The 23999-nt window shown below is 37.5% G+C and overlaps 1 protein-coding gene across 1 annotated transcript in view; it reads left to right on the forward strand.

Annotated features, from left to right (window-relative positions):
* FAM114A1 (family with sequence similarity 114 member A1) overlaps positions 1 to 23335 on the forward strand; it is a 32099-nt gene extending 8764 nt beyond the window's left edge. Inside the window, exons 3-14 of the mRNA XM_088131101.1 lie at positions 95 to 175; positions 1578 to 1689; positions 1813 to 1922; positions 4290 to 4424; positions 5563 to 5715; positions 6889 to 7012; positions 7881 to 7963; positions 8695 to 8880; positions 9958 to 10097; positions 11666 to 11738; positions 18609 to 18662; positions 19598 to 23335. Coding sequence (XP_087987227.1) covers positions 95 to 175; positions 1578 to 1689; positions 1813 to 1922; positions 4290 to 4424; positions 5563 to 5715; positions 6889 to 7012; positions 7881 to 7963; positions 8695 to 8880; positions 9958 to 10097; positions 11666 to 11738; positions 18609 to 18662; positions 19598 to 19699 — 1353 coding nt within the window. The 3' untranslated portion in view covers positions 19700 to 23335. The remainder of the gene's footprint in view (positions 1 to 94; positions 176 to 1577; positions 1690 to 1812; positions 1923 to 4289; positions 4425 to 5562; positions 5716 to 6888; positions 7013 to 7880; positions 7964 to 8694; positions 8881 to 9957; positions 10098 to 11665; positions 11739 to 18608; positions 18663 to 19597) is intronic.
* The last annotated feature ends 664 nt before the right edge of the window (positions 23336 to 23999 follow it).

The following is a 23999-nucleotide window of genomic DNA, read 5'->3' on the forward strand; positions in this document are numbered from 1 at the left end:
ATGCTGCATATATTTTTATCATTTGTTTCTTCCAATCTTTTACAAATACAAGTGGTTTTCTATTTCTGTAATGCTGTTTTTTTTTTTTTTACAGGATTCAGTATCCAAAGGAAAAGGATGGACCACTTGGGGTTCCTGGGGCAAGTCCCTTTTTTCAACTGCATCTGCTACAGTTGTTAAGTATCCAAACCCATAAAGTTTTTGTTTATCTATGCATTATCTAAACATAGTTAGGCATAAAAATATTATTTCTCTATGATTAGAATCAGTCCTTGGCTTAGAGTACATTGACAACAGGACATACCGTAAAAGACTTCTAAAATGATTTTAGGCCACAATGAGAGTTGTAACAAGGCTGCGGTTGCTTAACCCTTTTCCCATTCACTCATTTCTGAACAATCCCACCAACTCAGCCATTTCTCCTTCTCCAAGATTCCATGTCTGCAAAATAAACAGAGGTCTAAAGGTCTGCGCACTACATTGTAGAAAGAGTTTCTACTTTTCTTCCAATCCCAGAAGGATTTTGCAAGGGAAGCTCAAGCCATGTACTGTATGTGCTGGTAATGCTTTAGAGAGAATTATGGAAATTTGAAATTTTGGAAATATGGGATTTAATTCCTGGAATAAGAAATATTAATTTGGCCATTCTGGTCGTCCTCCTGCAATTAGTGTTCTATAATGCATGATTAAACTATGAGGTGAAGTATTTGTGTGTTTGCTAATTACATATTGATTTGCATGTGTATATTATCAGCAGCTAAGAAAAATATTACCAAAAGACGGATCCTCTGGGAAACAAATGACTAAAACTACTATTCGTTTTTCTTTCCAAAGTGTACTAAAATATTGGAAATCATTCAGGAATATGACATTCTTATCTGGTAGTTGTTTTTACTTAATGAAGTTCAAAAATCAGATCAGTGCTGTTAATAAAAACATTATGGACTTGCTATAATTAATCTGAAGGAATTAAAATCCATGATGACTTTGGATTCCCAAAGTTGGCAAAAGAAGTGGTTACTAAAGTGGCATTATTTGTAGATAATTCAAAGTCAGTTCAAGATGATTAAATTAGGTTTTCCTAATACTGGAAACAAGAGTGAAAGGTGAAAAATAATGTTTGGTTCCAAATTAAGTGAAGCAAAAATGGAGCCGAAATCAGAGGAGTAAACTGTTGTGTCATTGAAATGCAGTTCCATTTTGATGGGAACTTAATATGCTTTACCGTTTCATCAGCTGCTTGGACAGCTCATCAGAGCCAAAGGGCCAGGTATAAATCAAATCACTCAATAAATGTTGCATATTGGAACGCTCAAAATGCATTAACGATTGGAGTGCTCAAAATGCTTTGCCAGGGTGTAATCTCTGTGAAATCCCGTTAAACGAAGGCCAACATTATCTCTTATTGCAGACGGGTTCGTGGTGGCTGAGGCCAAAAGAAAACCAAGATGCTCTCAGCAACTTTCACTGATAAAACTGGCCCCCCAATAGCCGTCTTACTGATTCAATTTCTCATAGAGTTTCAGGGTCAAGTCAATGCAGAGCAGTTTCCTATAAAATATATTTGTTCCACTGCAGGTCAAGGATTAACAGCAGTTAAAGAAAAAGCAGCCATTCTACGAATTCATGCCCCTTCATCCGGATCTTCAGATGGTGGACATCCTGACACGCATGAAAACATAATCACAGGTCCTAAGTGATGCATTGTCTTTCTCAGCCTATATTCTTCATGAAACTCTTGTTTTCATAGTGCACGTATGACACTGGCAAGCAGATCCTTACTGGATTTTTCAATTGGTTTCTCTCTTCAAGATGTGGAAGAGGCTTCACAGCAGACCTCTGAAGAGAACATGCCTTTATCATCATCTCCTTCAGGATCCCGGGGAATGTTTTCAACCATCACTAGCGCTGTGCAGAACACAGTAAGGATTTCTAGGGATAAAACAAGAGGAAGGAAATGTTGCCCCGAATAGCATAGGATGTGTGATGCTGCAGATACTATTTCGACTGAACTCTAATTCCTAGGATCTGTTTTTAATAGTATAACTCTTGCATAAGCCTTAGAGAAGCAGACATGCATCTTACTGGAAATAATTATCTTGGATTGCATTCGTATGATATTTTTAGCCCATTGAAAGTTGTGTCCTTTTGCTGTGCCGAAGGCTTGTGCGTGCGTATGGGCGTACAGTTTGTAGGAAAGTATCTTCTCTGTCTTTCAGGAGTTCAAATATTTTATAGGGTATGAAGTATATTCCTCCTTGGCAACTAGGGTTGTTAAATTCTTCAAGACAGTAATTATAGGCTTTTGAAAATATTAATTAACTAATTGCCTGCAGGAAAGATTTTTAAAAATTTAAATTGCTGTAAAAGGATTTGTAGGAATGGGATTGAAATTCAGAGGGCCGGAAAGAGTTAACTGTTCTGTTTCACAGTCCTCCTTTACATACACACACACACACACACACTTATCCCCTGTGCAGTGATTAAGCATTTATAAAGCTTCCTTTGGATCAGTGGAGGATTTTCTAAGGCTTAATTGCTCCACAGGGGGCGGAGAGATGGCTGCAGGTCAGACATTCTCTACCAGCAAAGGACAGTTATGTGAAAAGGGGAAAATGTAGAGTTTGGATATCTGCTCAGTTCTTAAATTTCTAATTAACTTTTTGAGTGTCACTCTTCAACACATACATTTTATAGAGCAGGAAGGGTTGAATTTTGAGGTTTAGAAATACATCTTGGGTAACAAGATGTCTAAGTTTTATGAGATGGAAACCTTAAGCCTAAAATACTAACATTTTGTAGCACGTGCAAGGAAAAATTGTGTAGCAACCCTGGTTGGAATCCTCTAGTTGATATCAGCCTTTAGCAGAGCATCTGTGTACAAGTAGAAATAAGCTCAGGCAGATGCTTAAGATCCAAAAGAACAAGGGAGGTTTATTAAGGAAATGACATGCTCCAGTCAAAAGCTTGCATCTCTGATCTTTCTGTCCTCCTGGAGAAGGGGGAGGGAGTACCTTCTTCTTCTGTAATGGGATGTGGGGTGAAAAGGAGGGCATAAGAATTTCAGTCCTCCAGTCAGGGGGAAGCAGAACCAAGATGATGAAAGGATCACAGAGGGAATCCCTTGCTTGCTCTCTCTACTTCCAATAGAAGAGAATTTTCTACTTATAACACCCTAGCGGTCAAGAGGGTGAATGGTGTTGATGTTTCTGGAGTTGTATCTTCAACCCAACTTCAACTTTGCTAATGATTGACAGTTTATAACCAGAAAGTTAGCTGAACTTTTTCGGTAACTAGCATACTAGTGCTAAAATTAGTGCTTCAAAAGGTAACTCATTTGAAACATCTTTCACAATTGCAGGTGTGAGCTAGCTGATTCCACATCTTTCTTTCTCACTCTTTTAGTATTAAATGCACCAGTGAAAAACTATATTTCTTGTCATTGTCACTTCTCTTTTCAAATCCTTGAGCAGGAGATGCCAACAGCAAAACAGAAAAAGTTCTTTCTGCTTTAAAGATTTTTTTCTTTAATTGGCAGGAGACATTAAGCTACTTACATAACTTGTGGATAATTTTGGAGTTTCCATTCCAAAACTAAAAACAATTAAATTCAGCTTGCTCTGGGTTCATATCCAAAATCCAGGCATGGAGCACAAGCTGTCATTGAGAAAAATAGCCTTCTGTTACTGATGTTCTAACTGAATGTCCAGAGATAGCTCCAGTTTGAAAATCCATTACCCTAATACAGAAATAATATGATATTTAAAATATCTGTGTTAGCACCTTGTTCCTCTCTCCCCCCCCCCCCCGTTTTGGCACTTGTTCCTCAATTTTTTCATCTCAGTAAAAATGTTTCAATTAATTAACATGAAAAGATTTTCATTTGGTGGTATCCATATTCAACTTAAGGGTTTAGTAATGAACTCATAAATCCTGTTTATAAGAATAGGGAGAAAAATACATTCATAAACTGCCAATTTAGTGTCCCTATGCAGCTGCCACCTCCCAATAGGATATCTTTCAAAGGTGTTGGACTACAGTTCTCATAATGCCCAACCAATCCAATCATGACCATTTGACTAGAAATTATGGGTGCTAATTCATGCTACCAGGAGAGCATTTGCTGATAAGATAAACGCTACATAGCTTTGTAACTACCTCACATAACACAGAATCCAAAGCAAACATACTTAAAATGATGTATTATTAAAATTAATGGGGTTTACTTATTCACAAGTAAATATGTTGAATTGCTGATCAACATGAGTGTTGTGCTCTATTTTATGCAGGGTAAAAGTGTCTTAACTGGTGGACTTGACGCTTTGGAGTTTATTGGCAAGAAAACCATGAATGTTCTGGCAGAAAGTGATCCTGGATTCAAGAAAACCAAAATACTGATGGAACGGACCGTTTCCTTATCTCAGGTGAAACATGCAAGTAGTGATAAGCACTCATAAAAAGTGATTTAGCAAGACTTTTCTAATCTAGTCCTCTCTAGATAAGCTGATACTACTTCATCCAGATTTGGCAGAATCCTGGTGGAGGATTCTGGACCTTATAGCTCCAACGTACTTAAAGTGTATCAAGTTGGAGAAGGGAGATGTCAGCAATTACAGATAATTTTTTGGGACTTTTGAAGCAGATGCCCTATAATCATTGAATGATACCAATGAGTAAGAATATGTCCACACTAGATGCCAAAGGTATGAGTTAGAATTTATCTTTGGTGTGATGATGTTCCATACTGGTTCTAATACTATCACTATCACTAGCATATTATCATTGACCACTTTGAAATTCCCACTCCAGTGGAGAATTCCCATGCCATTCTCATGCCATTCTTGGGCTGGTGAGAAAGTTCTACATGCTACCAGGAATTCTCATGTGAAAATCAGCAGCCAGGTTTATGACATAAAGTTATGTTTTTAGCATTGACAAAAAGTATATGGAAATGGCTGTCTTTATATGTTTGATTTGTTTGTTTGCTGTATTCTTTTTATATATATATGTTCTTTCTTTAAGTTGTAAGCCACTCAGAGTCATGGAGGAGTTGGGCAGCCTTGAATTGAATTAAATAAATAAACAAAAAAAACTTTAGAAACCATGATTTAAGCTAATCACAGTTAATTAATGAAAAGCTAAGAGTGAAAGCGAGCACTTCTGAATTCATCTTGGCCATGTGAGAGGAAGAAAGGAAAGGAGGTATACCTAATTCTGAGACTCACGATGGTTCATTCTCAGTTTTGTGTGATGTGTGAACAGAGACAAGGGGGACCTGACATTACATCACTGTGTTCTACAATGAAGCTTTATTTTGAAGAATACATTTATCTAACAGTACTTTCCATTACATCACCTCTAATTGGAAAACCTACATGGATAACCCTGCTAAAAACATTTTAGTAGCATTGTCTTAATAAAAGAGTGAAATACTTCTGCTGGCATGGCCTTACTACCCTTTTTTATTATTACTGCTTAGAGGAGCTGGGTCTAGAGGTGATAACATTTGTCAAATCTGTCATGCAGCCCATAAATCAGAAACCACATTCTGTATTTTCACAGCTGCTGAGAGAAGCTAAAGAGAAAGAAAAGCAAAGACTTGCACAGCAAGTCACAATCGAGCGGACAGCACATTACGGGTTGCTCTTTGATGAATTTCAAGGTCTGTCTCATCTGGAAGCTTTGGAAATTCTGTCTAATGAAAGCGAAGTCAAGGTATGGTCAATGAGGTGCCTAAATCAAGAGAATGAGAATGGGTATTGGGACGTATTTCTCAAGAATAATTTGCAGCAAGATAGTAACCCTGTTTCTAGGAAATGCCCTTTCCATTCTAAGATCTTCATTTCCTTTTATTTATTTTGCCATTTCAATTCATAACTTACAGGCTCCGAATGGCTTTCCCATTACAGGTAGTCCTTGGGTTATGAACTCCGGGTTTACGGATGACCCACAGTTAAGAACGGAGCCAATTGTAGCAAAATTCGAGTTAAAAACACAATGATTTGAGTTAAATACACAATGGTTCAAGTTAATTACATAATACTACTTATACCGTATTATGCAATAATAGTGTTCTGGCTTACATACAAATTCGACTTAAGGACAGACCTTGGGAACGGAACTCGTTCTTAAACTGAGGACTACTTGTATTTTATCCTTGTAGTGCCTAGCATTCCCATCGCTATAAAATGAATCCCCTTATTTCACTTATTTCTTTCTTCTCTGTTCCTTCCTTCCAGGAACATTCTCTACATATTAATTCCAAATTAAATTTCTTCTTCTTTTCTACCTGAATGAATAGCACACATATTCCCATTCTCCCCTTTTTTAATCATTATTCTTTAAACTGCTCTGAGCTAATCCTTGGCTGCTGATTGATTCCATAAATCTTCTGCCACACTCAACACCTTCAACTCATTAAATGTACTGACACAAGGGGTGGGGGGAGAATGTATTAGAGATTTCCACTTTCCAAACTGTGTCTACCTGGCCAATGAAGTATGGCATTGCCATTTTGTGGTCACTACAAAATCATTTCTGATGGTCCTTTTATGAAAAATGTTCTTCAATTCAACCCGTATGTACTTCATCAACACAAATCCCATTATTAGACTGTAAAGAGGATTTTTTGCAACACCAACATGAACATCTCATCTTCAGTGGCACAGAGGCCCCACTGGATTAAGTAGAATTGAAACACCAACAGGATCATACCATTTTAGCAGAGATCAGATGTTACCGCTGATTTTTAGGACTGCAATAAATATGTCTAATGCATACAGACTTCCTCTGTTTTTCCTCAAACATGCTATACCACAGCTATGTTGAAATGCTCTGCTCAAAATCTGCATATCTGGGGTTAATTGTAATGTTTATTTATTGTTTCAGATACAATCATATTTGGCATCTCTTGAAGGAGAGGAGCTGGAAGCAGCAAAAAATGTTTTAATTGCTATTAAGGAAGTCTTCCTTTCACAACAATCAGATAATGAAGACAAAGAAACAAAGAAAGGTAGCTGTTGAATGACCTGTTAAAGGATCTACGTATTAATTCAAAACTATGAAACATATCTGTTTTTTAAGATACGAGTGGCTTGATCCCCAAAATGGTTCTGCTGAAGGACTTTCTATTGAAAATACTATTTTCTTAGTTAATAGTACTTTATATATAATGATAATGTTGCATGTGTTAACATAAGGAACATATACAAACAAAAATCAAAGAAACTTTATTTCATATCCTTGTTATAAATTATAAATATTGTCAGCAGAATAACAGTGGAAATAGAGGAGTCATAAAGCTAAGATTTCTGTATTAGATGATACAATCCAGATACTTTCCAGTCTTTTCTATGCTACTCCTTCTCTTCTTAATATTGTAAAGTTAGTAGATGAGGTCATTCTTAATATCTGTTAAGTCTTCTTCTCATTAGGAAATGAAACATCAATAGAACATAGATAGGCTCACCTTACTTGCTGAGTAAAAAGAAATACTTTGTGCTTTTGGCCTACTCAGTGGTATTGTAATTTTTTTCCTGACAATCAGCATGCAACTGAGACACCCACCCACCTTCAGTGTGGAAAGCAAACTCCTACCTTGGAAATTAGAGGTTATCCTGTTGAGTTAGGATGGAGGGGAGAACAGGTGCCCAGTAAATTAATCGTGGCAAGCACTAAAATTGCTTCCAAGTGGGAAGTAGAAACTATTGGCTACTGGAAAAATGGATACAGGACAGAAATGCTATTTGTTTGCTAGAATATGAGACAGTAAGAAGGAGAAAAAAAGAATATCTTTATACATAATTAGAATCCCTTTGATTAGGGAGCAGAAGGAATGTTTTTCTCTTAATTTAATCCTTTTTCCTTGGTTATTGCATCAGATGCAGGAGATGAGTTTATTACAACGCTTACAGAATTGCTGTTTGAGCTACACGTTGCTGCCACGCCCGACAAACTTAACAAGGTGGGGAATGTTGTTTGCTGGCTCGCTGGAAACCTCTTCTTTATTCTGTAGCTCAGTGCTATGATCCTTGATAGCATATTAATGAAGAAGGAAAGAAATAGAGCAAGAGCAGACAGCAGTGATGTCATTACTACTTTGGTGTAACTTTAAACGCAAAGGAGAAGGGGGAAGAAAGGGGGAAAATAAATGAGTGTGTCTGTAAATTGTTCATAGCCAGGAAATCTCACTTTGTGAAATAAGACATGGACATTTGGGCAGAGCATTTCTTCACCATGGTGTCAGATGCCAATTTTGATGCTCCACGTGTCTGTGTTAAGGCAGCTCAAATTTTATATTCAAAATTATGCAGAGCAAAAGCAGTGATGAAAAATGGCAAGATAAGAAATGGAAATATAGGGGGGAAGAAGGCCATTAGTAGTTCTGCAAACACAGTGATATAATGGGTTGAAAGCACAGGGACTACATTCATTGATTGATTGATTGATTGATTGATTGATTGATTGAATGAATGAATGAATGAATGAATGAATGAATGAATGAATGAATATAGCCACCCATCTCATTTACATGTGACTCTGGGCAGTGTACACATAGGCCATTTTCACATGGGGCATTTTCTGCCAGGCAATTAAGAGCTGCTTTATGTTGGGATCCAGATGTGCCATTCTGAAGCGGTCCATTTCACACCAGAATAATAGCTTTTGCTACTTCTGATGGTGGTTATCTTGCAGGCCAGAAAGAAAGCTTATGATAGCTTGGAAGTAGCAAGTCTCTCCACATCTGGAGACATGGAAGAGAACCCACCAGACCAAACTAAAGAAGCGGATGATGAAATTGTAGAAATGCAAGTAGCTGAAGAAAAATCTCAGGTGGGAGAATCTGAAAAGACAGAAATAAAAAGAACCAAAACAGTAGAGGTAAGAGATGACCAAGTTTCTCTTTGACTACTTTCAATCGGGGATGGTATAGGGAATCCAGCAGTGTGCAGGGAATTGGACTTGATGACCTCTTAGGGCATGTCCAACTCTTATGATTCTGTGATTCTGTCTGTGCTTGCTAATAACAGGGATAGGCAGTCTTTAGAGGTCAAGGAAACACCTGAGGGAGACTCAGGGCTGTGTAAGGAAGACAACGAGGCATTAAAAGGACAGGGCTGCATCAGACATATGGCTAGGACCAAGATTTTCCATTGAGGGTTTTCTTTGCTTTTCAAACTCTTAAAAACTATTTCATAGGCCTACGCTACAGCTTTTCTTTGTTTTCCCCTGGAAATGGCAAGAAACTGTCCCTTTTATTTTTGATACAGCAGACAGTTTCAGGAGGTGAAAAAAGGGGATCTCAAAGTATGACATCTGAGAAGGAGTCAAAAAAAGTCAAGATGGTGTTCATGGCCATGGGATCAAGCCTTTTTTCACAAGCATCACAATATATGTAAAAAGGGGGTTGATCCCATGGTCATGGACACCATCTTGACTTTTATTGACTCCCTGTTTTCCACCCTACCTGGTTTTTACTCTTATCTCCTGCTCCCAAAGCGTCTTAGAAACTTTTTAAAATTTATTTTTATGTATTGGTAGCTAACAAAATCTTCCATTGCTTATGTTTTGCGTTTGGGGTAACACTTTGTAATAATAAAAAGTAGAGCAATTCCGTTAGAAGACGAACTGCTCAGCTTCTCACCCAAAGCCATCTAAATCTGACTTCTGAGCATTTTCATTTAATAGGTCAGCTCTAGAACATAAACTCTGAAACCAGTAATTTACTAATAACAGGAAGAGAACTTTCTCTCATTACTTATAGAGTAAAATACTTTCTGTCACAAGAAACCAACATTCTAACAACGTCTGCTTATTTTAACCTGCTTAACTAATGATGTTTTCTGGGTGCATCTCCCCTGGATATTACTGTCACATGACTTTACTTAACTTAGTGTTCAAAGCATTTGTGCCAACCAGTAAAATTTACTGCGTACATTCTTTTGTATTTCTTTCCAGGAAATCTACATGTTGTCAATTGAAAGCCTGGCTGAAGTAACAGCTCGTTCCATTGAACAGCTTCATAAATTAGCAGAATTAATTCTTCATGGGCAAGAAGTTGAAAAGCCAGCCTTGGAGCAAGCCCGTGGTCTAACAAAGTGAATATATTTTTGTTTGCCATTCTTTCTGTTCAAGGGCTACTGCTTATTCAATGATTCCTCTGAGCAATTCCCTAATAAAAGGTTTTCATTTCTCTTGGGGGTGCATGGTCACATAGTCACAGAATCTTTGCTTGATGGGGAGGTTTTATAACATTGTGTTGGTTTTAACACAGTCAGCAAGTAATCTCTGCAGGCATCATTGCACCTATGACATTACAGATAGTCCTTGTTTAGCGACTGCCTTATTTAGCAACTGTTTCCAGTTAGAACAGTGATGAAAAAATAATTTTGCAACCAATCTTCACGTTTATGACCTTTGAAGATCTGTAAAGCAAAGGAAAGCTGAAGTAAGACCATAACTACAGTCACAGTTTCACTTAGCAACCGCTTTGCTTAATGACCAAGTTGCCAGCCACAATTGTGGTTGCTAAATGAGGACTACCTGTATACGAAGCCCACTGACTTCCCTTTAAAAAAAAAAAATCCTAATTTTAAGAATGGCTGAAATTTTGTAAGCAAATCTTTCAAATCTTTTCTATGTTCATCCATGATCTCTTTAAGTGATGTTTTAAATTAATGTTTACAAAATTATTCTTACTATTTAGATTACTTTTGTGCCCCTAGCAGTGAATAAAAAGGAAGGCAAAGCTGTGTTTCACTGAAAAAAAAAATGCTGTTATGGATGGCATATACCATTGTGGAGTATGCAAGTGGAATACGCATGTAAACCACAGAAGTAAAGTTAAAGATTTACTTTCCTAATGTGCCCTGTAGAACCAACCCATTGTGGTTGGGTAAATTAGTCATCATTCAGTTAGACAGACCCAGCTAGCTACCCAAAATGACACAGTCATTTTAGATTTACAGTATTGGTGTGATATAAAGCAAACAGGTCAATTCCTTACAAAAGCTGCTATTTCAGATTTAGGAAGCTGCATATACACAAGTTAGACCACTGTTCTAATTAAGATAGTGTTGCCTCCAATGATTGGAACAGCTCTTTGCAGTTTCAAGGAAGAACTTGCTTTTCTATCTTTTCTAGGAGAAGGCACAGTAAAACATGACATTCTGACATTGCAGGAACTCTCTATTAACATTTTTACCTGCTGCATTTAAAAAAAAATTGAAATGAAAATTGTTGCAGTAAGGTAATGCTGAAAACTAAATTGTTCTTCCATTACCACTGTAGTTTTAGAGCAATAATGCTGACTGTTTGTTACTTCCTGATAATATTGTATTGATCTGAAAGGAAAACTAGTTTTCCCCCCAAGTAAATTATGTTTAAAGCAGGAAAAGCATTTTACATTTGCTGAGAAGTAAGTAATGGGAGCAGGTAAGATTCTAATCAACTCTTTTTAAGATAGAGATTATCTGAAATTCAGTTATCATCTTCCTTTTGAGCAGTCTAACAATACAGTATCCTTCTAAATATACATGTATCCTTTGTCTTAATTAGTAATAGTGAATTGGTAATCATCTATGTTGTAGTGAAATTTGCACTGAAATGTTCAAGAATATGCTGATTAGGATGGGCAAATACTATATTTCCATTATGTCTTCAACAGTTTAACAAATACGATGTGTAACGAAGTGTCATCCCTATCAAAACAATTCTCTGATGTTTTGACTTTGGTTGGGGTAAGTTATTACACTATTTCATTTATTTATTACCTCATGTCTTATTCTTTGACTAAATGAGAGAAGGAGCAAATGGGGAAATTTAAATGCTATTTCTAATCAGCATCCAGTACATATAATGTATTTCCCACAGAACCACAAGCACAAAAATGATTCTGTATCCTTAATCATATATAGCTGTGTATAGCTGTAAGGTTTTAAGTGCTGGGACTTTGTTTTTCTCTAAATATTCCATTCATCCAAGGTGCCAAATAATAGCCACGTTTTATAGCCAACTGCTGTGTTTTATGCTCATGTTCCATCATAAAACTAGCTGGAGGACTCAAAAAAATTGACTCTTACCTTTGTAGTTAAACTCTTAATGTTGTAGGTAAACCCATGACAGTTAAATGCAGGAGATTTCGAGCTCCAATTAAATCATTCAAGATAAAATGGAATGTGCATTCTTTTTTTAAAAGAATCTTACATTGGCTTCCTCCCCTTCAATTCTGTCGTACAAAGTAGGCCTGTTACCACGACACATTTATATTATGCAGATTCCAGAATTGAGTAGATTCATCCAATTAACTCATAGGGGTTACATTTAGACTCCCAAGACCCAATCCTCCCCCCATTCAGCTAGTCCCCCTCCCCATCGGCTAGCTCATGGAGGCTACTTACCAAAGGATTAACCATCCTTTTAATGTACATGATCAAAACAAAGTCCTAGAGGGCCTTTGTACAGGGGGTTGGAATAAGCAGAAACAGATGGGGAAGAGGATCACACACACAATGAGTCCATGATAACCCCAACCCTGATCATTTGGGAGGGGTACTTTTTTTTCTTCTCTCCAGAGGGAAAAATGTTATTCCAGCTGGTAGTAAAAAATACAGCCTTCCAATAGGAGCTGGAAGACTTTAAAAAATGACTGAGATTGTGTGCTCTTAGCACACAAAGGCAAGTTGGTTGACTGGGAAAGAGGAAACCTGGACTGTTTCTGTGGTGCAAAGTGGCCCTAGAATCGCTAAAGCCTAATGGCTCATTAGCATAAATGTATACTTCCTTTTCCATAGCTCTTAAGGTTAATCCATTATGTCAGGGTTCTTCAACCTCAGCAACTTTAAGATATGGGTGGACTTCAACTCCCAGAATTCCAGTCCACCCATCTTAAAGTTGCTGAGGTTGAGGAACCCTGCATTATGTGATATCCATTGTAGTGATTGAGGCACTGGGCTCAGACCCGGGAAATCCAGATTCAAGCCCACTGTTGGCCATGGAAGCTTCTTGGGCCAACTACTCTTTCTTAGCCCAACTTTCCTCACAAGGTTGTTGATGAGGGGGAATAAAATGAAGGGAGATTCCCCACCCTGAGCTCCTGAAGAAAAGACAGGATATAAAGCTAACACACAAACTAATAAATAATATTTTTAAAAAATTAAAAGATGCTGCAGGTTAAAAAATGTTAAAAGATACTGCACAAATGAAAAAAGAGTTTGGAAGGGGGAGAAAAAGAAATGCAAATTCTGATACTAGTTCTTTATTCGTGAAGTTCTAATAGGTTCTTTTTTTTCTGGTGGGATGCAGTAAGCTTCCTGTAGTTTTCTCTTCCTAAGGCCCAAGTCCCCTGCTGTGATGGTTTTCCTGGGAGCCAAGAAGAATACCCTCATAGTTAAATTTAGTCAAACATCATGTCAAGTAATATGGTATGGGAATTTGATCATCCATGGTCTGGAAGCTTTCATCTTACTATAGAGTGAGAGTATATATTCTGAGCCCTGAGAAAGACCTTTGATCTAGCCTTTGGCTGTTGGAGGGATCCACAATCCTATTCAGCCCTGAAGGGATCTATAATATCCACAACCCTCAGGATAGGGAAAAGTGTTAGCAAAAGGTCAACTGATGCATAGAGTCATCTAGTTGTCCTAGAGAGAAGGGGAGGAGCTCAGTTCTGCTTCCTTCCAAGCCTCTCATATATTCTTAGTGTTAGCTTGCACAGGAAAAATAGAAAATAGAGTTTCTCACAGTTTGGGCAGGCCCTGAGAGGTCAAGGTTAGTAAGACCTTGCCTGCTTCCCTGTTGCATATTTCACCATTAGGGTAGTATAGTAAATGACAAACTAAAAGCCTTTTTGTACCCTTCCTAGGAATCTGCAATTCTAAGGTGCACTTTTCTAAAGTGAACCTTAGAAATATTTTAGCAAATCAGTCAATGTTCTTACCGTGTGAAATTGCTCTCATGCAAAACATAGCAAAATGGATGAAGTAAACATATCCTAATTATTGAATCAGGTCAGACAGGTGGTTTGGTGTTTCTTTTATGACTAGGTTGTCAGGCAATGTCTTCTATAAAGACAGATGCTGAGAAAAACAATAGGTTCAGTTAGAGCAAAAACACTGAGGAAATGCAAATTTATAGTAACCAGAAGATCAGGACTTGAGCTAACATGACTGATGAACTTCAAATATGGATTTTCCACAGAAAATGCAAAATAAAGCAATTAAAAAGGATCACAGAAGTTAGTTCTAATTCAAACATTTCAATATAGGTCATTCATGCTTGATAGCTGAATATTAAAGAGGGGCCCTTTGGTGAGCCTTGTCCACCTCACTTCCATTCATGATGATTTATTTACAGTTCTATCATTTTAAATCCTTTATCTTGGCAAGAAGTTACAGGAATGTATCTCTTTCTGCTTTTTAGCATATTTCCTCATAGGTCTTTGAGGCAATATCAATAAATCTTGAGGAAAACACAGGAAGGAAATAGGCATTTTACATGGTATTTCATTCTGGTCTTGGCATCAACAATGGCATTTGGCACTTTAGCAGGTTGCTTGGAATAGCTTCACAGGACTCTGACAGTTACTTGTTCATATCAGTGAAGTCCAGATGCAGCTATCGAGGGGAAATTGGAAATGAACAGCAGAAGTTTTACTCCTGCAGTCTGCAGGAAGCTTGGATAATAAGGGGAAAACCATGAGGCAAGCAGATTATAAAGACAGTAGTAGGAACTTAATAACCTTGGAGAAATCTCCTGAACTAAACTCTTATGTCAGCCTTGTCCAAACTTGGCCACTTTAAGATGAGTGGACTTCAACTCCCAGCATGGCTGGCTGGGGAATTCTGGGAGTTGAAGTCCACTCATCTTAAAGTGGCCAAGTTTGGACAACGCTGCTCTATGTGACTTGGCAACTAAGCTGGACAGGACTGGACCCTATTTGCAGATAAAGGGAGAATGTCTATTATGGAATGCAGATGTTAGGAACCTAGAAAAGCAGCAAGCAGCGTGTGTATATCGTGTGTATGACGTCATGTTAGCTTGCTTGGCTGTTTGTAATTAATATATGGATATTAATTAAATGAATATTCATATCGGAATCATATATATTCTCCCCCTGTCTTATCCAAAGGGCCTTTTTCCTTTCTGGAGAAGTGCCTGAGGGTAACTGGGTTTTTTTATGTAATAAAGGTGCACCTCGCCCATTCTCTCCAGACTGTTAGTTGGGATATTCACTTGAGATATTTCACTGACAAGGGAGGCACATCTTTTTTTCTAATGCAGATGTGTCTTCTAAGGTGAATTTGCCTCTGTCTAGCGATACAAGTACTGCAAGATCTCTAGTAACCCACCTTTAAAATGTGTGTGTGTGTGTGTGTGTATTACTCAGATAATTCTAGCTGAACATAGCATGTAAAATGAAAAGAGACATTCAATTCTACTAAAGCCACTTAGTTCATTTTTATTGATTTGGCTGACGATAATGGACTTATGTTAACTTGGATGGCAAGGACAAGAGCTGCAGGATAACATAAATGTTCTCTGTTATATAGATTTAGAGCAGATGAGCTTATCCAGATTAATAGCATCTTCACATATTTAATAATAACACTATAAGTGTGGCCTTGGCAGCAAATATCACAATAGATTTCCTTCACACTGTTTGCACTGAGCATTGATTATATAAATCAATATTATTGAGCAGGTTATCATTTCTGTAGGTCTCAGAGGTTTATATATGCTGAAGTAAACAAGGCAATAGATACATGTTTATTAAAAATTACTGCCTTTAAAGTCATTCTGCTGTTCTTATTTGCCTGCTCATCCATTTTCTATCACTTTAGTATTGGTAAGAATAATAATGTGCATGGTGCTTTTACAGAATGATAGAAAAAATAAGCCCTAGTCCTACTAAATAGCTTATAGTCCAAAGTTTGATCTGAGAAGGTGAGGAACACAGGGAGAAAAATAGAGAAGAAGGTAAATAGGAAGAATGAATTTATTTGTTTAGAATTACTTTCAGGAGAGAATGAAATCTAAGAGATTGTGTCAGAAATTCCATGGAAATGATGATTTTGAAGGGGAAAAAAAACAGTGAGATCCAGTAGATTGCCCTTCCTTGGTCTGGTTCACTTTAGATGTGTTGGTGCTACAACTCTGATTCAGAATTAGGGAAATGAGAACTGGACACATCTGGAGATCACCACTTTAAGGCAGGCTGGATTAGAACGGGATCAGATGGGACATCAGTTTGGGTATGGAAATCAATTCTAAGAAATAATGCTGGGCATCTTTAACACATAGTGCAGTAGGTGAGAGAGGGTGGCAAAGGTCCAAGGAGGGAAACAATGAAAAAAAAATCCTGGGAAATATTTAGTAACTGATTAGACAGTTAAGAAGAGAACTAAGTGCAGAGTTGTTAAGACCCTCTGTACTGAAGGGGTTAAGGAGGTTTTCAGCAATCAGTGCAATTAATGGCAGTGTAGAGGCAAGTTGAAACCTCTGGATTCAGTGACAAATGGGTTAACAGTTAGTTTCATGAAAGTAATTTAGTGAAATACAAAGAAAGAAGCCAGACTCAAATGAATCAAGAGTGGAGTTGGAAGGGCAGATCAGATTAGTGAGAGAAAGTACAATGAGCTGGGAGTTTGGAGAGAAAAATATAGAAGAACCACCATAGAGTAAAGGATGGGATAGAGAAAGGGATGGACTGCTTTTTTTTTAGAATGAAGAAAAAGTGCATTTTTGAAGATTGAGGAAAGGAGTAGATAGTGGAAGGATAAGTGTGGGAGGATAATAATCATAAAACAATAATGGTGGGAAAAAAGACAACTTCCCAAGATTTGGAAGAGACATTAAGAAAAAAGGATTATGTGATTAGACTATGATAGAAGTAGTTAATTTGACAAATGAGATGGAGAGAAAAAGAGTAAAAGGAGTATAAGACAAAAAGAAGCTAGAAAAGGGGAGAGGATACAGAGAAGAATGGCATAGGACACAAAGTGGAAAAGGAAAATTATTTAGTGAAGAGGAAAGAGATGGAACAGTGATGGAATAGGCCTCTGAAGAACATCAAAGAAGACTTGGAGGTCAGTGAAAACATTGACTTTGCTGTGGATTAGAGTGTTATATTGACCTAGCTTAGCCAGGAATATATTAGAGGAGAAGAAGAGAACACATTTATAATGGTCAATGCTAATCTTTTCTTTTGGACTGTGCTATAGACTTTCAGTTTTAAGAGCCTGAGCAGAGACTTCAAATTGAATGGATGATCCAAAGGCAGCAATCCTTTTGGAATCTGCTTTTTCCTCCCATTTTTTTTTCTTGTTAGAGGAAATCTATTCAGGAGGGAAATATGGTTTGTCTGGAAGCACCATAAATAACCAAGGGTAAAGTAACAGTCAGGACCTGGAACTAGCATATTTAAAAAAAAAAAAGACTAGTATCATCACTGAATTTTTTTAGAGCAAGATGTACAAGGAGACCCCTACAGATGAAATGGCAGCAACTGGAGCAGTTGCGGGTCGTTGGGGGAGAACCAACCAAATGCTGATGCAGATCAATAGATAAATAGATCAGCTAGGAAGATGATTACAAAGAGGGTCTTCTTTTCAGACTTCCTTTTTGGTGTGATAGTTGCAAAGGTAGACAGAAATAAGAAGGGGAGAGACTTCAAAAGAAAAAAAATTGTTGTGAGACTCTGTGATAGTTGGAGATAAAAAAATTAACAATGAAAAAAATTAAAAATGGAGAAGAGAAGAAAGGCTAGTAAATTAAAGCTAGAAATCATCTATATCAAGTTTGTTTGAATTATCAGGGAATGAAAATGTCTCCAAAAAGTAGCAGGAATGGGCATTATAAAAGCAACAGAAACGATGAGAAACAAGATAAATAACTCACAGTAGACTTCATTGGACTTTCATCCCACGTTGTGATAATTTAGGATTAGTATTAGTAATAGCAGAAATAGTAATATTTCCTTTCTCTACCTAGAGTTTTCAAAATTTAAGAGGAGATGTTCACTCCGGTATCTGCATATTAAATTTAATGCAGTTACAAGCCAAACTATGTATTCAGCAGAATCAATTCCTATGAAATCAAACTATTTCACACTGTAAATTGGGGTATTTTAAAAGAATGCTCCCTTGTATAAATTTCACTGAGAGGCAGCAGGAGAGGGATCACCTTAAGAGTTTCTACACACAGACTTACAGTGTAGAACAACATCAGTAGTCTGAAGTATAGCCGGTTGTCTTCCGGATGGGCCCAGTGATCTACCCTGTGAAAAAGTAAGGATCTAAGCCCTGTTGCATGCAGACTTGTTGAATGCAATAGATTTCAACAGAATCTAAGCAACATTAAACCATCCACACTGGATTCAGGGTCTTCAGAAAATTTCTAGCTACTTCTTAGTTTTCAAAAATGGTCCTTTCGCTCCAATTCTGTCCCATTTTCAGTGTTGTTGAAAGTTACATTTTATAGTTGATAATGAATACAAAGCAAGTTTCACTGAGAGTAAGCCAATAATTTCCCTTGATTGGAATTTCATTTGATGATATTTTCTTGGTGCTGCCAGAGCGTTATTAACTTTATCCGTGTTTTCATTTAAACAGAGTGACAAAAAAGCTGAAATTCTTAATCCAATGGTCAATAGTGTACTATTAGAGGTAAGTAAGTTTATAGTACTGTACATAAGGAGCCACTTGGTTGTCATTTTCTAATGAAGCTGTATGGGCATTGATGTCCCTATGAAAAGCCATAAAATGTAATGATCATGACACTGCAGTTCCATTTATGGTATAAGCAGCACTATTTTGTACGTTTATCAGTCATCTGCAAAAGCTTAGTGATTGCAGTCCTGCTACAATTTTCAGAAGTTTCAAGAATATTTCAAGGATTTGTGGGACGGGGTGGCAAGAGGATTCAGAGCAGAGCCAATCCCTTCCCCTTGCTGATTCCCCAGTTTAAATTAGCAGAGCATCCTGAACTGCTGTTTGTTACAGTGGGAGAATTAGGATAACGTGGCCCCCTCCGTTAATCATACCTCTGAGGAAAGCAGTATGGGTTAATGGCCATAGAAATTACTAGAACCTACCCCTGTTATTGTAGTCTTTTTCCAAATCATCCCTCTGTGTACAATGCTTTTTCAAGAATATTATTCTGAGAGTCCTAGTCAATAAAACTAAGAGATAAAAGATTCCCCAAAGTCAATCTCAACTCTTGGTAAACCAAGAGATACATCTACATCATCTTCTCGGCAGCAAGACTGATGTGGTATTCCCTTTTTCTGGATTTTTTTTTTTTTAATTCTTAGTCTAACATACACTTCTTGGATATTCTGGTGGTTTCCCATTTGTCCCAATAAGGATGAACCCCGCTTAGCTTTTTCAAGATCAGCCAAGGTCACCTTGGGGGTACCACCTAGCTGGGCTGGACTACAGACCACTACAGTTTGAACCTTTGAAAATAAGGCATGTATGTTCAGCACATATCATAATTTGTTATGCTAAACTTACTGGAAGCAGATCCCATTTATTTCTGTATAAGAGCTCACAAAATATGCTGCACTTTGCTAATAATACACATTTTCTTTTCTCATTAGGGCTGTAACAGCACTGCTTATATTCAAGATGCTTTCCAGTTGCTGCTTCCAGTTCTGCAGATCTCACATATCCAAATCCATTGTTTGAAAACGCAACAGTGACTCCCTTTAAATAGCCATCAACCTAATTTCTTGAATGGGTATGAAGTTTTACAAATATGCCCAATCCAGTAGGCTATCATGAAGTCTTTAAAGGGACACTAGATGCAGCTTTGCACATGATGTATCAAATAACATTTTTGAACCGAATGAACTATTTAAGCATATTCGTGTCATTGAGGAAAAAAGCAACTTCAGGTTTCTTGTAGTAATTTAAGGTTTGTGTCAGTGTTATTGGTACAAATTCATCTTGGATATCTTACTAAATATTTTAGATTCTGTTTTGGAAAAAAAAAAGTTGCCTTTTTGTTGTTGCCTTATGCTTAAAGATTGTGCACCAAATAAGTTGAGGCAACCAGAAAGACAGACTTCCTGAGTGATCTCGCTGTGCCCTGCGTGTGGAAATGTAGACATGCAGGTAAGAGAAACAAAAGGACAGCAGAGGAGGAGTGGACCTTATTTCTAACATTGTTTCTAACATTAGGCCTTACTTCTAACATTAAGTCCATCTTCCATATGTCTACCTTAAATCCTCTCACTAGCAGAAATATTTACTTGTCTTAGGAGTATAATTAATTATCGCAAGCCAATTTTTGTAGGCACCACAACATAAACTCTCATGCAGAAAACCAGTAAATTCTTTAAATAATTACATCTTAGCCTCTTCCCAATCAATTAGACCATCCAGAACCCTTAAAGTACAGTATAGGGCATCCATAATGGAGCTTTGCATGAAGATACATATTGGAAATTGCCTTTAGGGAGCAGCAGCACTGGAATATGGAGTGGACCAAGAAATGCAAACCCTCACCGATTCCAGAATGTTTGTCTGGAACATCATGTCCAGGACATCACAATCTGCTTCCCGTTAGAAAAATTAATTTCTAGGTACTGCTGACCACATCTCTGAACATCATAGCATGGGAATAGAAGGGGAACAGAACATTCTGGTGTTTTCCAGAATGTTCCATTTCCAAATCAAATTTTGCACATCCCTGTCAGCAACTCTTTTATGTCCCCAGAGACCCCCCTCGACTGCCTCTTGAATTTGGCTTTTTCTCCTGGTATTTGGGTCACTTTAAGGGGCAAAATGGGTGCCTAAATCTTACGGTTATCCTTCTTAAAATTTCCTAACATTCCCTCAAAATGGGCCTCATCCAATTTTAGAGTAAGGCCCTAAATGAAGTGTCCTTCAAACTGACAGAAGTTGTCTGCCTCTGTTTTAGAGAGAGAGTCATATAAATGTCTTGTTGCTAAAGGACCAATTGACTATGGTATAGTTTGGAGTCCACTTCATCACATCTGACTGGTCTACATACCACATATGATCGTGGTGAAGAAGAATCAGAGGACATACCTGCAGATTGCAGTACAATAACAGCATCTGCAATAGTCCAGTTAATTTAAATGTATGTGAAATAAGCAAAGTGACCACACAACAGCAAATAGTGATCTGTAATTGGCTGCCAAGTAGCACAGTATCCCACTAATAGGTGTACCTCCACTGTTATTGACAGTCTTGCTGGATGACACCCTGTGCCCTATTAATAAAGTAGCCTTTAGGACAAGGTTGGTGACTTCATGGATATATCCATGCTGTTCCTTGGCATGATATAGAAGTGATTTGCTACTGACTTCCTTCAACTTCCCAGTCAAGCACTGGGATTGCCAGACTGCCTCCCATCCTATACTAACTAGGTTGACCTTGTTTGCTTTTCCAAATCAGCCACGTTTGGTTAGATGCCTCCATCTAGCCACACAACCCCAGTGGTGCCTGCTATCTGAAACATGGTGGTGCTTTTGTAGATTTAAATAAGTTCTTTTTTTTAAATCAGGCTAGTGCATGATTTCCAATGTAAATTCTACTTTTTGTTGAGAAGACACCATTGGAAAACTAAACTTACTTGTAAGGATTCTATAGCTAGTACTGTGCCTTCCATTAGTCTAACAGAATAATGAGCTGTTGTTTCTTAAAAAGTGTTGCATCAAAGCATTGCAAGTAAGCCATTAGTCATAATAACCATGTGCTGGGATTTTACCCTTTTTGGTTTTTATAAGATCTTACACTGCAGAATTTATAGCTACTCCTGTGGAGAGGCATCATGGAAATAGATTGTCTTAATGGAGGTGATCTTTTAACTAAAGGTTGCCCAGGAATATGTTGCATGCCTTGGGGGAATATTTAAAAAGATGGCAGGAGAATCATTTAAAACAGTAGATTGCTTATTTGAAGCAGTCTTTCCACAGTTTTCCGAGAAGTCTTCAATTATGCATGCAGTGGGCTAGAGCTTTGTTGTTTAGGGAAATAAATAAGGAAGAAGCTACTAAATGAAACACAGAGCAGAATATCCCATTTGATTTTTATTCTTTAAGATCAATTCACTTGGCAGTTTAAGAATTAAAATCAACCAGCTCATTTAAAGGTAGCCAGATCAGTACAGAGTTGTGTGGAAAAACATTTCTAATAAAACCGGATGAAGAACTAAATAATTGAGGCTGCACTCCTATCCCCAGTGCAAATTGAATTCAGTGTTGTATAGAAATTCAAATAGGACTTATTTCTGAGTCAACTCATCCAGAGTTGTGCTGCAAATGAATAACCTTGGAAATACCAAACTTCAGAATTATCTTTGTTTTGGAATATCTGTCCTGGGGAAGGCAGATACAAAGGTGTTTCCAGATGGAGAACTCATAATACGAAGAACATAGACTTTCTTATAGACTCTCTGCAGGCACTTCAGGGAGTCTAGCATTTTGATGTCCATCTGTCTCCATGTGCAAAATTTACATAACCACATGGGTGATACTGCTCTTTTTCCAACCAATCATGATTCTTTTATGACATACTGAAGCAGGTGCTTCTGTGCCCAATTTTAGCTTCCTGGTTGATGGTGATGGTAGTGGTGCTGGTGGTGATGATGGTAATGATGATAATGGTGATGATGATTTTAAAGGCATGCCTCTAGCATCATGAAAGTGAATTAAGGCCTTCTTACAGACTGACATGTTTCAAAGAAGTACACGCTTTCAAAAATTTTTACAGGAATGCCTTTGGCCCTAAATGTCCAGGAAAATAGGTATTGAGTGATAGTAAGGCATGTTGAACAGAGAGGATGGCAGAAAACATCATCTTCAATTCAATTTCTAGTTTGTGGGATGTATAGGTCGTTACAGGTAGTCCTCAACTCATGACCATTCATTTAATGGCTGTTCAAAGTTACTACAGTGCTGAAAAAAGTGACTTATGGTCAGTCTTTGCACTTAGGACCGTCATAGCATCTCCATGGTCACATGATCAAAATTTGGGTGCTTGGCAACCAGTATGTATTTACAATGGTTGCAGCATCCCAGGGTCATGTGATCACCATATGTGACCTCCTCAGGGGGCTTCCAACAAGCAAAGTCAATAGGAATTTTGCTGGAATTTTAAGATTTACCGGCTGGAACTGAGTGCAAAAAAAAAAAAATTAAATCTAGAATTGCCTCAAGTATCAGAATGGAACAGGGCTTACAGTTCTTCCAAACAAAAGCGTACCCATAGTTATCCCTAAGCTGTTGTCATTCAGCAATATATTGAAGGACAGGAGAATGAAGTCATTGTGTGGTTGATATTATTAAATAATTTGCAACAATTCCTAACTCCAAATGTGTCTCCTTCTGTCCATTGTTAGTAAATGAATATAGAAAGGAAGTTTTCCCACTGAATTTCCAATCTTAATGAGAGATAGATACTCTATTGGGTAGAGAGGTGAATCAGGCACACAACTAAGGAAAAGACTGCTGCATGGAATAAGTGAAAAGTATGTATGTTTGTTGTGGCTTCCTCAGGTCCAAAACAAGAGTGAAGTAATCAGAAAGGAAAAGGACTAGAAGACTTCTTCATTAGTAGAAGGAACTTGTCCACTGAGAACAATTCTGAAGAGTCCATTTTTAGCTATATTATAAAAACTAATGTTCTAGTTGAGCAAAAAGGGCTGAAAACAACACCATTATTTTTCCTTGTTTATTTGTGCTGTTTTCCAAGTGAGGACTGGGTGGCATGAAAATTGTATTCCAAAAGTCCTCATCAAACTGCAGTGAGGTATCCAGTGGTTCAGTCTTGGGTCCTCTATTCTTCAACATTTTTATCCAAGACTTGGATGAAAAGGTGGAGGGAATACTTCTCAAAGTTGCAGATGACACAAAATAGGGTAAGATAACAAATACTCTAGAAGACAAATTTCAAAACAATCTTGATAGAATCAAGTAATAGACTGAAAATAAAAGCATAAGATTTAACAGGCAAAAGCAAAGTTCTTCATTT

This window comes from Python bivittatus, unplaced genomic scaffold (genome assembly GCF_059951505.1).
Source record: "Python bivittatus isolate LINGU-HERP-01145 unplaced genomic scaffold, Pbiv_v1 ctg000970_np1212, whole genome shotgun sequence".
Taxonomy (NCBI): Eukaryota; Metazoa; Chordata; class Lepidosauria; order Squamata; family Pythonidae; genus Python; species Python bivittatus.